At 44.4% G+C, this 14,461-nt stretch overlaps 1 protein-coding gene across 5 annotated transcripts in view; it reads right to left on the bottom strand.

The window, feature by feature from the left end:
- Window positions 1–14,461, bottom strand: part of SPTBN4 (spectrin beta, non-erythrocytic 4) — a 1,591,326-nt gene that overhangs the window by 121,320 nt on the left and 1,455,545 nt on the right. For all 5 annotated transcript variants that reach the window (XM_069644494.1, XM_069644495.1, XM_069644496.1 and 2 more), the window contains one exon: window positions 4,476–4,853. In XM_069644494.1, the coding sequence (XP_069500595.1) occupies window positions 4,476–4,853 (378 nt within the window). The remainder of the gene's footprint in view (window positions 1–4,475; window positions 4,854–14,461) is intronic.

The following is a 14,461-nucleotide window of genomic DNA, read 5'->3' as shown; positions in this document are numbered from 1 at the left end:
GCGCAGGTTTCTTTTGATAAGGTCTTTGTTGAAAGGGGCAGATTGGAATAGAAAAGCAAACTTAATTGCCTCTAGGCGCAGGGGAGCAGGCTTACATCGGTGGGCGTCTCAGAACCAAAAAGGAAACTAAGTGGGGTAGAGACATCAGCAAATCAGGAGCGTTTTTGGGGCCTTCCTGAAGGAGAATTTAGACAGCAACCAGATCTCTAAAGGGAGACTGTTCCAATCATGAGGCGCCAAATCGCAAGAGATCGGATCACCTCGAACTTTAAACTTGATGTGAGGGAACCCAAGAAGAGGGATGACAATGGCCAGTCTTAAGACAGTCGGGCCCCTCTCTGAGAACAGGAAATGATCAATAATGCTAGAAATCCAACATTGGGCTTGGGACAGGATGACAGGAAGGATACTGACTGTACTGGAATAGGCGAGAGGGAAATGAGCAAAGGAATGAGTAAGAGTAAAACACGAAGAAAGCCAAGGACCATACACCGGTACACCGCAGCAAAGCCAAGAACCGTACACCGGTACACCGCAGCAAAGCCAAGGACCGTACACCGGTACACCGCAGCAAAGCCAAGAACCGTACACCGGTACACCGCAGCAAAGCCAAGGACCGTACACCGGTACACCGCAACAAAGCCAAGAACCGTACACCGGTACACCGCAGCAAAGCCAAGAACCGTACACCGGTACACCGCAGCAAAGCCAAGGACCGTACACCGGTACATCGCAGCAAAGCCAAGAACCGTACACCGGTACACCGCAGCAAAGTCAAGGACCGTACACCGGTACACCGCAGCAAAGTCAAGGACCGTACACCGGTACACCGCAGCAAAGCCAAGGACCGTACACCGGTACACCGCTGCAAAGCCAAGAACCGTACACCGGTACACCGCAGCAAAGCCAAGAACCGTACACCGGTACACCGCAGCAAAGCCAAGAACCGTACACCGGTACACCGCAGCAAAGCCTAGAACCGTACACAGCGGGAACGACAAATATCGTACACTGTGAGAAAGCCAAAGGTGGTGGCAGGAAGGGAGTGGCAGGGCACAGCCTCAAAAATATCTGACTGGACGTGTTTGATTTTTTGGAGATAAAATGAGTTAATCTTATAACAATGTTCCCGGGGGTCATTAAAGCACTGCTCAAAAGGGATGAATTATGACATTATGCATGACAGAAAATATATCTTTAGAATTGTTTAGTGTATAGGCCAGTTTATCTGCAGGAGAAGTTCTATTGGCTGAGAAAATAGCTCGTTTGTGGATATTTAAACTTCCTTGGCCAGTATCTGATCAGAGTCATTAGCAGATGTCTACCATCGGGCTTCTAAGTGTCTAGAGTTCTGCATGAGTAGAAGCAGGTCTGCAGTAAAGCAGGAGGATGTATTAAGGGCCTGATTCATTGAATTTGTTGCATGGTTCAAAGTGATTTGCACTGCTGAAAAGTGACTTTGCACTGCCGACACAAACCCTGATTCATGGCACTGTGCAAACTGTATTTTTGCAAAGTACATTTTGTACTGCAAAAATACACTTTGCACTGCAAAAATACACTTTGCACAGGTCCATGAATCAGGGTTTGTGTATGGTGACTTTTCAGCAGTGCAAAGTCACTTTGAATAGTGCAAACATGTCCATGAATCGGCTTCTAAATCTGCCTCCTCTGGTCTGCCCAGAAAAAAACACAAGAACCTTTAGTTTCTCATCAATTCAACATCCCCTTATATTTCACATGACTTCATCCAATCTGTATAAACCATTTCAACAATATTATACATATGCACATGTATGTGTAATATGCAAAGCCTTTACATGCAATATTTATGTAATATGACCTGAGGAAGGGGGCATTAATGGTCAGGGAATGCCCCCGGATCACAGTTAGAAGCACAAGCGAAGCAAAGGCTTTAACTGAGCCCAGGGGGCATTACCCAACCGGTAATGGCCCCCCCTCTGAGGATCATATTGCCATTAGTACCCCGGCACGTTGTACCGGGGTACTAATTGCAATGTTTCGCAAATTGAGAAAAGGCGCTGCGACCGTAGTCTCTTCTCCCTTTCCATGGCGGATATTAAAACCAATGGAAATAAAAGTAAATAAAATAAATGTCAGGGGCTTCAGAGCTTTCTCTGCACAGTAAGGCCCGGGCGAGGTCCAATGAGCTTGCTTGTAACAAGCTCATTGACCATCGTTGGGTACTAAAATTCAGAAAATCACATTATATACTAATCTGCATCCTTAGATGTTTATCTGTAGTAGTGCTTTATGTTGTTTCCATAATGATTCATACGTCAGGGTAATTCTTGCCATGTTGTGGGGCAAGGATATCGGTGCGCGTAGTGGCACAACCGGGCATGTGTCTGTTGTGGTAGCAGGGGTGTACACTGGCATTTGAGGATGCAAGTGTCATGTGATCCAGCACCTGAGCATTTAAACCTGTATCGGGCGGGTGATGCTCATACCTGCCGTTGAGGCATTACCTGGCATGGGGTGGAATTCCTTGGGCAGTTGAGCCTGCACTTGCCATATAACAGCAACCCCAGGACATGTAAGCATGTACCTTGAATAGGATGGCTATAGCTGTACCATGAGGCTATACTTGGCATCATTTAGAATGGGGATATTTAGGTTTTTGGGGATGCGCTTAGCATATGATGGCAGCAGCTTGGCTTTTAAGGTTATAACTGGCATATGAGGCTGTAATTCACAATGATGCCAATGTTTGGCCATATGAAGCTACATTACATATATGATGGCAGCGCCTGGGGATGTGAAGTGATAGCCCTCCCATGATACTTATTTCTCGCATGCGAGGCTATAGCTAGCATAAGAAAGCTGAAACTGCTATATGAGGCTGCACTGGCATATGAGGGCAGTGTCTGCAGCTTCTGTTGTCTGTGCCACTGGCAAATACTTGCTGCAACTCCAGCTCATGACTGCAAAGTCCTAGTCAATAAGCTGGGAACTAAAATAGCGTTTTGTCTGCTTACGTCGCTTTAAAATTATGTTACCAATCTTACACAGATGTTTTCGTTTATATGAGTGATGCCATGTCCCTAGGTCTGTTTAAAGGCCTTGTAAAATCACTTCCGGTAAAACTATTACTGTGAAAAAATCACGTGATGCTTCTGTGTGATGGCACTTCGGCTAACCTGGGCATTTTGGCAAATTGACATCAATCTCTTCTTGCTATTTTGCAACAGATGGTTCAGATGTCGGAAAAATGCATTCCAAAATGGCTGCCCAGTGGAGTCAATTTGAGTGCGCAATTAGATGCAATCTATTGTTATTCACGATGGTGCTGCTGGTGATTACTTCAATGTATTAAAAGAAAAATGATGCACATTACACTCTTTCAAAAACAAAAAACTCTTCAAATGGGCATTTGCAAAGTGACGCCCGCGACACAACATTTGGCCCTGACAGCAATGGCGCTTACATGCGGATTGCTTTGCAATTACTTTTATCTAATGTATTTACTAGAAATGCATGAACAACAAGTCTTGCCCTGGCCCTGGGAAAACAGCCTCCAGCACAGCTGTGGACGTTTTCAGGAGCCTCTGCCATTTTCGGTTCATTTGAGTTCATAGCAAAAATGGCCAGGTCTCCGAATTCAGAAATGAGCCAGTCATGCGCTGCGCACCCCCTGCGCCTGTTCCCAATGGGCACATGGGTATGCGCCTTCACTTCCGTGCATTTCAAAGCGCATCTCATTTGTGAAGCACATTGAAATGTACAGAAACACCCCCTTTTTGGAAAAGGGGACCTGAATGCGCACATTCTAAGCCCTTTCAGAACAGGGCGCAATTTGTTTTTGGCTCAGGGGATGAGATGCGCTGCCACACCTAATCCCTCACCCCCCAGAAATATGGCCCATTCCTAAATCTTCCTTATGCCTTTAATGGGACCATGGCAATACGGCCCCAACATTGCATGGTACATTTCTGGTGATATACACAAGTCAATATACTTACTGTTCGAGGGATTCTACAGAGGTGGATCTGCACACCACTTAGCCAAGAGCACCAATCACTGAGCTGATGTATGTGTCACTGAAGGCTATCATTTAACTAGACAAATACTGCTGATGGGCCGACAGGTAAAAGGTAAATATTGGAAAAGCATGAGATTTACTTGCAAAGTACAACCAGCACTTCCGTGAATTCACGTGTGCATCTCTTTTTGGTATATTAGTTATACTTTTGCCTGTACTTTTCAGTACATTGTTTTCTATTGCATGCATTGTTTTAAGGAAGTGTGCATTTCTGCAGTGAGTATATGTTTGGGTTCCAGGAGGTGCACCACTGTGCCTTCGCCCAGTGCGCATTATAAATACCTCAATCAATTACTCTACATTCTGGCTACATGTGCTCACATATTAGGTGCAGTTAGAAGCCGCTGATAACTGCTAAAGGCATATATCATGCAAAGCAAACCTCCCTCATGCTCCCCTCAACCCGTCTTACCTGGGTGACCAGAACTTGCACATCGTGCTCAAATGAATGTAGCATTCTTTGCAGGGTCCCAGCAGAGGTTTTTGACTCCCGAGAGGTCACCTCCGGGAGGCGTTGCTTCTTCTCCTCAACTTGCGACAGGACATCCTTGCAGTCGTTGAAGAACTTGTGCAGCTCGTGGGATGCAGACAGCATCTGTGCCCTGGTCTCTATCAGCTCCAGCAGGTCAGCCCATGCCTCGTTGAGTCCATCTTTCCACTCGGCAATCGTCGCGGCATCCGCATGGCCATAGTCAATCAGCTCATCCACCATGTGGTTCACAGCAGAGATCCGCTCATGTCCAAGACTCCCAGTTTCGCTGGCAAATTCGGTGAACTTCTCTTGCAGTAACTGCAAAGCAAACAATTGCAGGGGTCAGAAGCCGACATTTTGTGCAGTCCAGCTGGATTTTACTGGTGCCAGAGCTACTTCCATTCAACATGAACCCCAAACCAAGGAACAGGTGTGTAGGTGTGGGTGTTAACATTTGTTAAAAGGGGCACAGGAAACATCCTCTGTGACCCACATCTGTAGCAGAACTACCTATTATCTGGCCTGTGCAACCACATAGGATTTTGAGCACTCTAATTTGTAAATAGCTCCCTTCCAGGATCATCTCTGCAAAAGTAGTGTGGTAATCTGACGAGGCTTTCAAGCTCCCATGAGGGCGTTGCCCTAAACTGCTCAAGTAAGATTCTGCAGCTCAGAATTTACCACTCTGCTCTGCAGAGAGCCAAGTTAGGACCCCAATGCATTTGGCCTTCTATGTAGAAATTGTATGGTGTTAAATTAAGGGAATTGGGCCATTGTTCTCAAGTGTGTAGAGCCACTCATGATCCCACATGGAGTCCCACTGTTAAGACAATATTCTGCCATCCAATCTAATAGAGCGACGCCGTACCTGCACACTGCCTATCACTGCCATAGTCTCCTCTGACTGCACCTGATGCATTAAAACACCCTAGACATACCATTACTACTGGCAATTGACGCAGATCACACAGTCCCCCTCACATGAGGTGCTAAACTATTCACAAGAGGAAATCACTGTGCATGATGGATGGAAACAGAGGAAAAGGGAGCCCAAGCTGCTAGCACTGTTGTGTGAGACATCAGAAGGAGAAGGAGGGCTACAGCATCATCCTGGCCAACCAGTGACCCCCACTGTGTATTGCTACAGTTTTACTGGAGCTCCAAGTGCAATCCAAGTGTGAGGTCACCAGCGCTCCCCTTCACAGACTTTGGGCCCTTTGACCTTGTTTAGAATCTGATAGTCCTGGTGGAATTCGGGCACTCTTTCCAGGGGGGGAACTGCGATTGGAAAGCACTACTTTGAAAATGCAGGATTTGGTTCAACTTGAAAACAAGCCCTGTGGGAAAGATTATCCATGACTGCCTGTAAATGGACCCTAAAAAGCCTCCCTGTTTTGGCCAGAGCCCTTGGACACGTCTGCTATGACTATGTGTCACTGTAGCAGGACCGCATTTACTTTACTAGTTACCAGTTTCTAGCAGAATCCAGTTTGAACCAGTCTAATATACTGCGGTCTGCTTACTTCAAGCTGAACTTTCCTTACACTTGTGCTGGCGATCTATCTTTCATGGGGGAATCTCGGCTCACCCAAAAAAAGTCACTGATTGCCCCAAAATATAGAGAAGAAAATAAATTGGAGGAAAACGGCTTGTGGTCCTTTCACCCAAGCTCCGGTGTGCCTAACATGTCGATATCAGTAATCCGTATGTGTGATGGGATTGTTGCCAATATATTTTGGTCAACCAGGTATTTATATCCCGCTCTATAGCTGTTCAAAAATAATCAGGGTGGTCCAATCCGCGTATATTTGTGCGATGCTGTTGCATCAAGCCGTTCTGCAAGTAGAACGCCAGAATATATCGTAATTGCTGTACATGGCTTGATGTAACGGCATCATATAAATATAAGGGGATTGGACCAACCTGATGACTTTTTAATAGCTATAGGGCGGGATATTAATATCTGGTTAACCAATATATATTGGCGACAATTTAATCACACATAAGGATTAACGGAACTACTACACAATAGCCCGTAGACTCAACATGAGGAACTCAATGACCTATGTTTCGTAGAATATCATTAAGAAACATTAACCAGGACTGTGTGCTAATGAAATGGAAATTTGCCTTGATAAAGCCCAGTGGGCGAAACTCATGGCCATGCAGTCAGCCTTTAGTTTTGCGTTCTGAACACTCATAACATGTCACATAACTAACAGTATGATATAGAAGTTCTTGCAACAATCTTATGTATATGAACAATCACGCAATATCAAAAATCTAGGACAGGGTTTTTGTGATGTAACAATGACTTTTATACTTAAGAATTCGCCATATTTTGCCGAAATGATGACAAACAATTTGTGAGGTAACAAGGTACACTCATTAAAATATTTCTATCCAATCTAGGACTATCTAATTTCATTCAGGAGCCTTAACAATCAATCATAACCTAACCTAACCTAACCTGTATGCTAGCGTATCCAGAGCATAGCTGGTCCTCTCAATATATTAACTCTTGCTACTAACTACAGAAAAAAAGGTGCACAACTCATATGTCTGACAACCCACTTATATGCTTGTAAAGCCTTTTTTGCTCTACCACCACAGATGAGGAATTGTTATCTATCAATCTAGCTACTGAGGAAGCAGAGGGCCCTGCAGAGCTGAGATCAACGAGGGCACAACCGCAATACAATTCTGGTTCTTCGTTAAATTCATTTAAAATAAATGAGTAGATTATAAGAGTTTGAACTGTAAATATGCCCGATAGCTTGAGTGCATCAAGGTGGCTTAACAAGAACTGGGACTGTGTTTGTTATGAGGTGTTAATATCTACATACCCAACGGACACCTAGATGTCTACTGATGGCAATATATTTGAAGTGTTTTTGTAAAGTGCTTCATGCAACTGACAGTTACCTCCGAGCACTTTAAATGGGTAGGATCAGGCGTTCAAAGGGAATGTACAGTCACAAACTGGAAGAGGCCAGAAAAGATTATGATGGTGTAATATCAGTCCTTGCGTTTGATTGTGTTGAGTGATGGGAAATAATAGATGAAGGCTATTCAAGCGAGGACATTCGAGGCAGCTGGTGATAGGCATCTGGACAGAGAAAGAGAATGCCAAGGGGTTGGGAAGCAAAGCAGGTCCTTCAGTGTCAGGGTCCTTAAAGTGCCTCTTCATCACAGCTTATTCGGAAGACATAGGTCTGCAGGCCTGTGTAGTACATTAGGAAATTGTTGAGTTTAACATGTGAGGTGAAAGCAAAACAGGCCCCTAAATTGGGAAAACAAATAGGCTCATTTTTCTTTTATCTAGATTGGCAACTTGGATAAAAAGTCTGATCATGCCTGAGTGACGGGGGTGACTTGGCGTGATATTAAGGGGCACAGCTGTGCAGTGCATTGTGTGTGAATTTTATGGCCTTGACGTGCACATTTTGATGCATACACAATGAAGCATTTTCAAGGTAAGTGTAATATGATCTCTGCCCCACATACAAAGAATGCGCCACATGGCACAGTTCTGAATATTCTCGACCTCAGAGAGTTCCTTTGGCTGCAGGCACTGTATAGCAGGAATTGAAGTAGTCTAGCCTGGAGATTGCATATAACGTTGCTTTGGTGTAAGTAGCAAAGTCCACAAAAGGGCAAGGAATCCAGTAATCTTGTGTAGATGGAAGAACACGTTCTTGTTGATTGTGGTTTCTTGAGGAGGAAGACCATAAATCACTTTTAAAAATGATGTGGAGGTACCTCATCTATGGAGCTGGTGTTGCTAGAGGAGGGTACTTTTTGGGCCTGTGAGCAGTATGCCTGTCATTGGCTGTTTAAGGACGGCCAGCTACAATGCATCCAGCTATTGACATGCTTCAGCAGTTTGCCACTTGATACCGGGATCCCTTCACTATTTTGAGATAGTCCTGAGAGTCATCATTGGGAAGATCATGACAAATGTGGTGGGCTTCATGCATGTAGGTTAGTCCGGATAAGCAATGCACTTGATGGGGGTGAAGCCAGGAAAGAAGGCTCCAAATCTGACTTGTTGAGAGTCGTTGCTCAAGAAAGAGATGAACATTTTGACCCTTTAATGTTATGCAATCATTCCCCACCGCATGGTCAATGCTGTTGAATGTTGCTTGCAGCTCTAGAGGTGATGCACAGTCTCGATGTTTGGTAGTTTAGTTTCCGTCCCACTGCTAGGTTGTAAACTAGACTGGAAGTCAGTGACCGAGTTGTTAATATCGAGGCGAGAGAAGAGATGGCAGGTGACTATAGTTTCCATGGGCTTCGCAATGCAGGAAATGTTTGCGTTAGGTCTACAATTGGAGATGATAACAGAACGGCATTAGCTTATTCATGAGTGGAATGATGATAGCATGCTTACGCTTTGTATAGGGAGGAGGAGGTCTGTTTTTTGACAATGGTGACCAGTTCAGCTGTTCCAAGGCTTAGGACTTTGCATTGCAGACATGTATTGGGATGATTTTTTGAAATAATATAAGCACTTCAAATGGCATCATTTTTGACCTTGGTGTCCTCTCTAAAAGAAGGCAGACCTAGTTTTGTCAAGGCATTAATTGGGAAGGAGGTGTGACATAATTGTAATGGCAGCGATGATACAACTGATTGTATTGCAGAAGACCAGCATGAACTTCCCACAGACGTACCAGCAAGGATAGGTTGTGCTTATTTCAAAACCACCGGATGTGGTTTTGTTGTAAATCAATTGGAGCAGTTCTTTCAAATCTATATTCAAGGATTGTAGGTGGGCCTATTTTTATTCTGGACCGGGCCTTCAAGCAGCTCTATGTATTTATCGAGCACTTGAGTCGTCCCTCAAACCATTTTTGATTTGCACTTTCGCTTATGTGTAAGTTGTCAGTGACCCATCTTCCACTTGTTGTGTTTGGCATTGTGTGCCTTAAGGGATCTGGCCAAGGCCAATAGATACCTTTCTTTCCATGTCAGTCAGGACTTAAACAGCTCATGTGCAGATATTCTAGATCCGTTAGAGTAGGAATACCCGTGTCTGGATGGACTTGTCTTCATTCTCTATTCAGGAGGGATGGTGGTTAGTCAGATTGTGGTTTAGGCGTAGCATTGAGGACACTATAGTGCATGCAGTTGAATAAAATGTGATTGGGCTATCCATGGTTTGACGATCTGACTCTGGGAGTTCAAATATGTTGGTGAAAAGTATGCAAAGGCTTTTTCTACCAGGGAAGTTTGCTTGCTTAATTTGTTAAAAAAAAGGCCCATGGTAAAGGTAACATCACTAATTAAATGTACTCAGACATTCTGGACACCCACAATGACTACTACAAGAGAAGTTGATAGGATGCACCACCAAACTTCAGAGTTTCCAAACTGAAACTACCTAAAACCACCTTTTTTGTGAAGGAAATTTCCTCCCCACAAAACCATGACCATATTTGATATTACTGCATGCAGTGACAAGGAAATTGCCAATGGAGCCCAATAGGACTTCACAATGAGGAACAGCGGAAAGTTAAACCAGACTCTAAATCACAGGGTAACAATATTGATGTTTGCTGGTATTTCCAGAATAAATACCACAAAACCTGAAATGAGACCCATAAAGTAAAGGTAAATTAGGGCCACTCCTCCACCGCAAGTTGCTTTTATGTTCCAGTAAATTGGTTTGTAGTGTGTGGTGAGGAGACCTGTGAAGTCAGGTGCAGAAATGTCAGTAAACCAGGACTTCATTAGGGCTAGGAGATATGGGGAGATTTAAAAAAATAAGGCTTTGGATCTTGAGGGCGTCTTCAATGGTGAGTCTTGCATTCTTGAAGGCATCTACGTGTTCGTTCAGTGGGCGGGAGCACCAGTCTTATGGTCACTAACTTCTACTTGAATATGTGCCATTTTATTCAGTCTGTGATCTGTCTGTGCTGGCAAGGACAGTGAATGCTAAATAAGTGACATCTTTTGTTTGTGATTTATTCATTTTTGCTACTTATACCCAAACAGTTTTTTGAAAATGCCATTGTTTGGTATATTACTCTCCTTGCTTCTCGTACAGTGGAAGCATTTCTATTGTGGGATTTGTCATTTGAGCCAACATATGTTTCACGCTTGGCGCTTGCTCAAGGCATTTCATATACGGATTTGGCACTTTAAGTTCTCATTTCATCTTGCTGCTTTTAGGATTTTGGTAATGGTAGGTTTACTCCGCAGGTTTTGCAATTCCTTTCCGAATAAACACCTCTGTATTCTTTTTTATCTCAATGTGCCTAAGCTGAGAGGACAGAGCTTCCGACCCACAGATGCCAACCGAGGGTAATCTATGTAATCGCACTCCCCGGTGCTCGAAGACGAATGCACGTCCATCCTTTGCTTTTCTATTCCCCCTGTACTATGCATGTTCCTCTAGATTATATGTCTCTGTTAAGTAAGTAGTGAGAATTCGTTTTTTAGGTGACTATCTTCTGATGCAAAGGGTTCACTCCTCAAGTTTGATAATAACTTATATGAAACTGTAAACAGGATAACACTTCTTCATTGGTATTATTTGTTTTTCCAATGAAAAGTTGATCTGAATATTGATCATGATTTCTTTTCTGATTTATCATTCAACAAACAGCATGCACGCCTGAAAAGGTCAAAAAAGAAGACCTTCAAGAAACACAAATCGAGTTTGTGCTATTACCACATGAAGCACAATGAAGGCTTTCAGAATGAAAATACACACTTGCAGTGAGTCTCCCTTGATGCTTGCACAGCAAAAGTGCTGGACATACACACAGATGAAACTGTTAGAGTAGAATCACAGCAGGCCACTTAGCACAGCACCTGAGCATGCTAGACTGAGGTTTGAGGTGTCTCTCGACCGGCCAACCTGCATAGTAAGAAAGGCAAAATGGGTGACTGTGGTCCTCAAATTTCAAGTAGCCCTTTCTCTGAACCAAAGGTTCTTGCCTCCCTTGATCCTTGGCAAATAGCCTACGGTAACTGAGTTGAGTTTCCAGATCTTTCCACATATCTGTCAGCTCTCAGGTGATTGTGTTGTTGCACATGGGATGCAATTTGCAAACTACCTATTTGAGTGAGAGAGAAAGAGAGAGAGAGAGAGAGAGAGAGAGAGAGAGAGAGAGAGATTGACAGTGGCAATATGAGCTAGAGAAATGAGACTTATCTGCAAGAGGCCAGAGGTGGGAGTGAAGGTCGGTTGCAAGCTGTTTCACCAGCCTGCTTCCCCCTTTCCCCTGTCTAACCGTCTCTACGCTAGGATATTCCACCATCTTACACACACATAGCCCCCACCCACAGACGTGAAGAGGAAGTGTCAAGTATCACCGCCACTCCAGTTGCCCCCCCTCGTAGTGCCCGGTACTTTCACACCAAAATATGTGATGTATGATGAACAGATAAACCAGCAGAGAGCATCACACAGGCTCTGCCCAGTACCTATCAGAATAACAGCACCTATTGAAGTACTGACACCTAAGAAAACAGGGACAGTAAGATATCCATTAGAAAGCCTTATTTACAGTGAAGATACAATGATGGTTGTCAGAATGGAGTACCCGAAGATACCAAGAAGATAATGAAGGAAGATGAATGCTGACGTAATAAGATATTATACTGACACACATATAGAAGATATAATGACCTGAGAATGCTGACAAGAGATGAGACCATGGATGAATGACATTTTTGAACCCGCGATGAAGAAATTGATGTTAAAATGAAGAAAGTCATGCCACATACATGATGAAGATATTCAGTCAGTTTAAACGTGTACGGATGCAAATAACTGCAAGACGCAAAGAAATTGTGAAGCTTGCTTATGCTTAATAGTATATAGATTGCAGCAAGCGCCAACATATACAAGCATATACCTCAAAAGCACTTTACATATAATTCCACTACGCACATGAACAGAATTGAACAAAAGGTTACTAAAGGCCTCAAAAGGAGTGTGTCGCAGTACAAAAATCAAGAATCAAGGCAGCAAGAACCCCAGCTGAGGATGATCATGCCAAGAAGCTGAGGTGTTATCTAGCTAGAAAAGGCCGACATTGGATACAATTAAGGAGAACAGAACAGAAAATCCTGTTCAGAAAGGTCAAGATAAGCCACAGATGGTGGAGGACTGGTAGAATTAAATCAAATATACAAAAGACACAGAGAAAAAGCCAATTTCACGGTGTCCAGTCACGTGACAAGGCAGGCTGGAAGAGTGAGACTTTCACACCTACGCATGGATCTCTGCCATGCCCATACTCCTTGAAAGTTCTCAAGACTACAGAGCAGATATGATATGGCATTTGTAACGCGCCTATACACAAGTGTTTCAAGGCGCGACGAGGCAGGGAGGGGGGAACAGGGGGAGGCCAGACAACGATCCTACTAGGCCAGGTGTCATTCAGACCGCGTAAGTGCAGGGGTAGGGGGAAGGGAAAAGTGCAGTACAAGGTAAGTAGAATAGAAATAAATAGATAAATAAATAAATAGGGCCAGCTGGTGGCAAGTGCAAGGTAAGTGCAGACAAGTGCTGGGAAGGGGGGGCTGTAGGGATACAGAGACAGTCCCGCAGTGCAGGGGTTGCCAGGGAGGCAGTGCAAGTGGAGAGTGGCTGGGCCCAGGACAGAGGTCGGTGAGAGTGGCCAAGTTTCAGATTCAGTGCAGAATTAAGTGAAGAATTTAGCACTGAAGTGATGATTGGCTGTAACATAATTGGTGGGGAGCTGGGGTGAAGGCGAGCTCCTCTGCACCGGGATGTTCTTTCTGCGTGCTGCTAGACGTAGATGGAAAAGTATGAGTGGGGTTGATGCCAACCCAATGATAGTGAACCATGTAATCTAGGGTCTTATAGGGAGTAGAGCCAATAGGACGTCATACTTTTAGTGACGTTCCTAGTGGCCATTTTGAAGGGAGGGCTTAGTTGCCCCACCTGACATTGATTATCCAATCCCCACTTCCCGTTACCACATACAGATATAGTACCTATGTTAAAGTTACCTTCCTATAGCCAATCACGTTGCATGTTAGGTTTTTACGAGTTGCCACATAGAATGATGTCAGCAATGACAAAATATTGCTATAAATACTGTGTTTTTTCGAAAAGTGAAGAGAGCGAGAAGATTGAGCGGTTGCTGATTCCCTTTGCCAACCTACTGAGTTGTCATAATTATTTGATGCATGAATATGAATCTGCATCCCCATCTATCTCAAGGGTACTGCTACTCATCTTAAAGGGCTGTTTGGAAACCATCCAGTTCACTTGGTAGCAGTGATTGATGGTTTTGATTAGATAAGATACCCATCAGCAGTCGACATAAGTAACTTCGAGTCCTCTGCAATAGCACAAGTCCTTTGCCATCCGGCTGATAGAACGAGAAGCTCCTCGTAGATAGTGGTTAGATTAATTGAAAACCCTGCAGGTTAGGTGAAACGGGACCTTTGCTTTCTCCCAAAAATCCCTCCCACATCTACAGTAGCGGATCAGTCGAGCAGCATGGAGAGGCGGTAATGAAAGTGGTAATCCCGAGTGTCCGTAGATGAAAAACCTGCGACCGGTGAGTAAAAAAGACTAAGGGCCTCATTCCGAGTTTTGAGGTAGCCATGGCGCTATTTGCACCATGGCTGCCTCCAAAGCCGGGTCCGGCACTGTTCTGGTTGAATGGGGACTTACCGGGACATTCCGGCCTGTGCGGACCCGGTAAGTCCCCATTCAACCAACCATTCGCCATTCCCATTTGAGCCCCCATTGGACTCAATGGGATTGGGGAAGGTGCTAATTACAGGCCTGCAAATAGCAGGCCCGTAATTAGCGCCCTGGTCCCTTAGCGGGACCCGTAAAGGACTTGTGGTCAGACCACACGTTCTTTGCGGTTCCCGCTAAGGGACCTTGGAATTGGGCGGTAAGGGTTTACCGGCACCGGTCTCCTTAC

Source organism: Ambystoma mexicanum, chromosome 2p, assembly GCF_040938575.1.
Source record: "Ambystoma mexicanum isolate Mex_15411 chromosome 2p, UKY_AmexF1_1, whole genome shotgun sequence".
In the NCBI taxonomy this organism is placed as follows: Eukaryota; Metazoa; Chordata; class Amphibia; order Caudata; family Ambystomatidae; genus Ambystoma; species Ambystoma mexicanum.
Note: the sequence above shows the minus strand (reverse complement) of the source record. Positions and strands in the feature narration are given on the sequence as shown.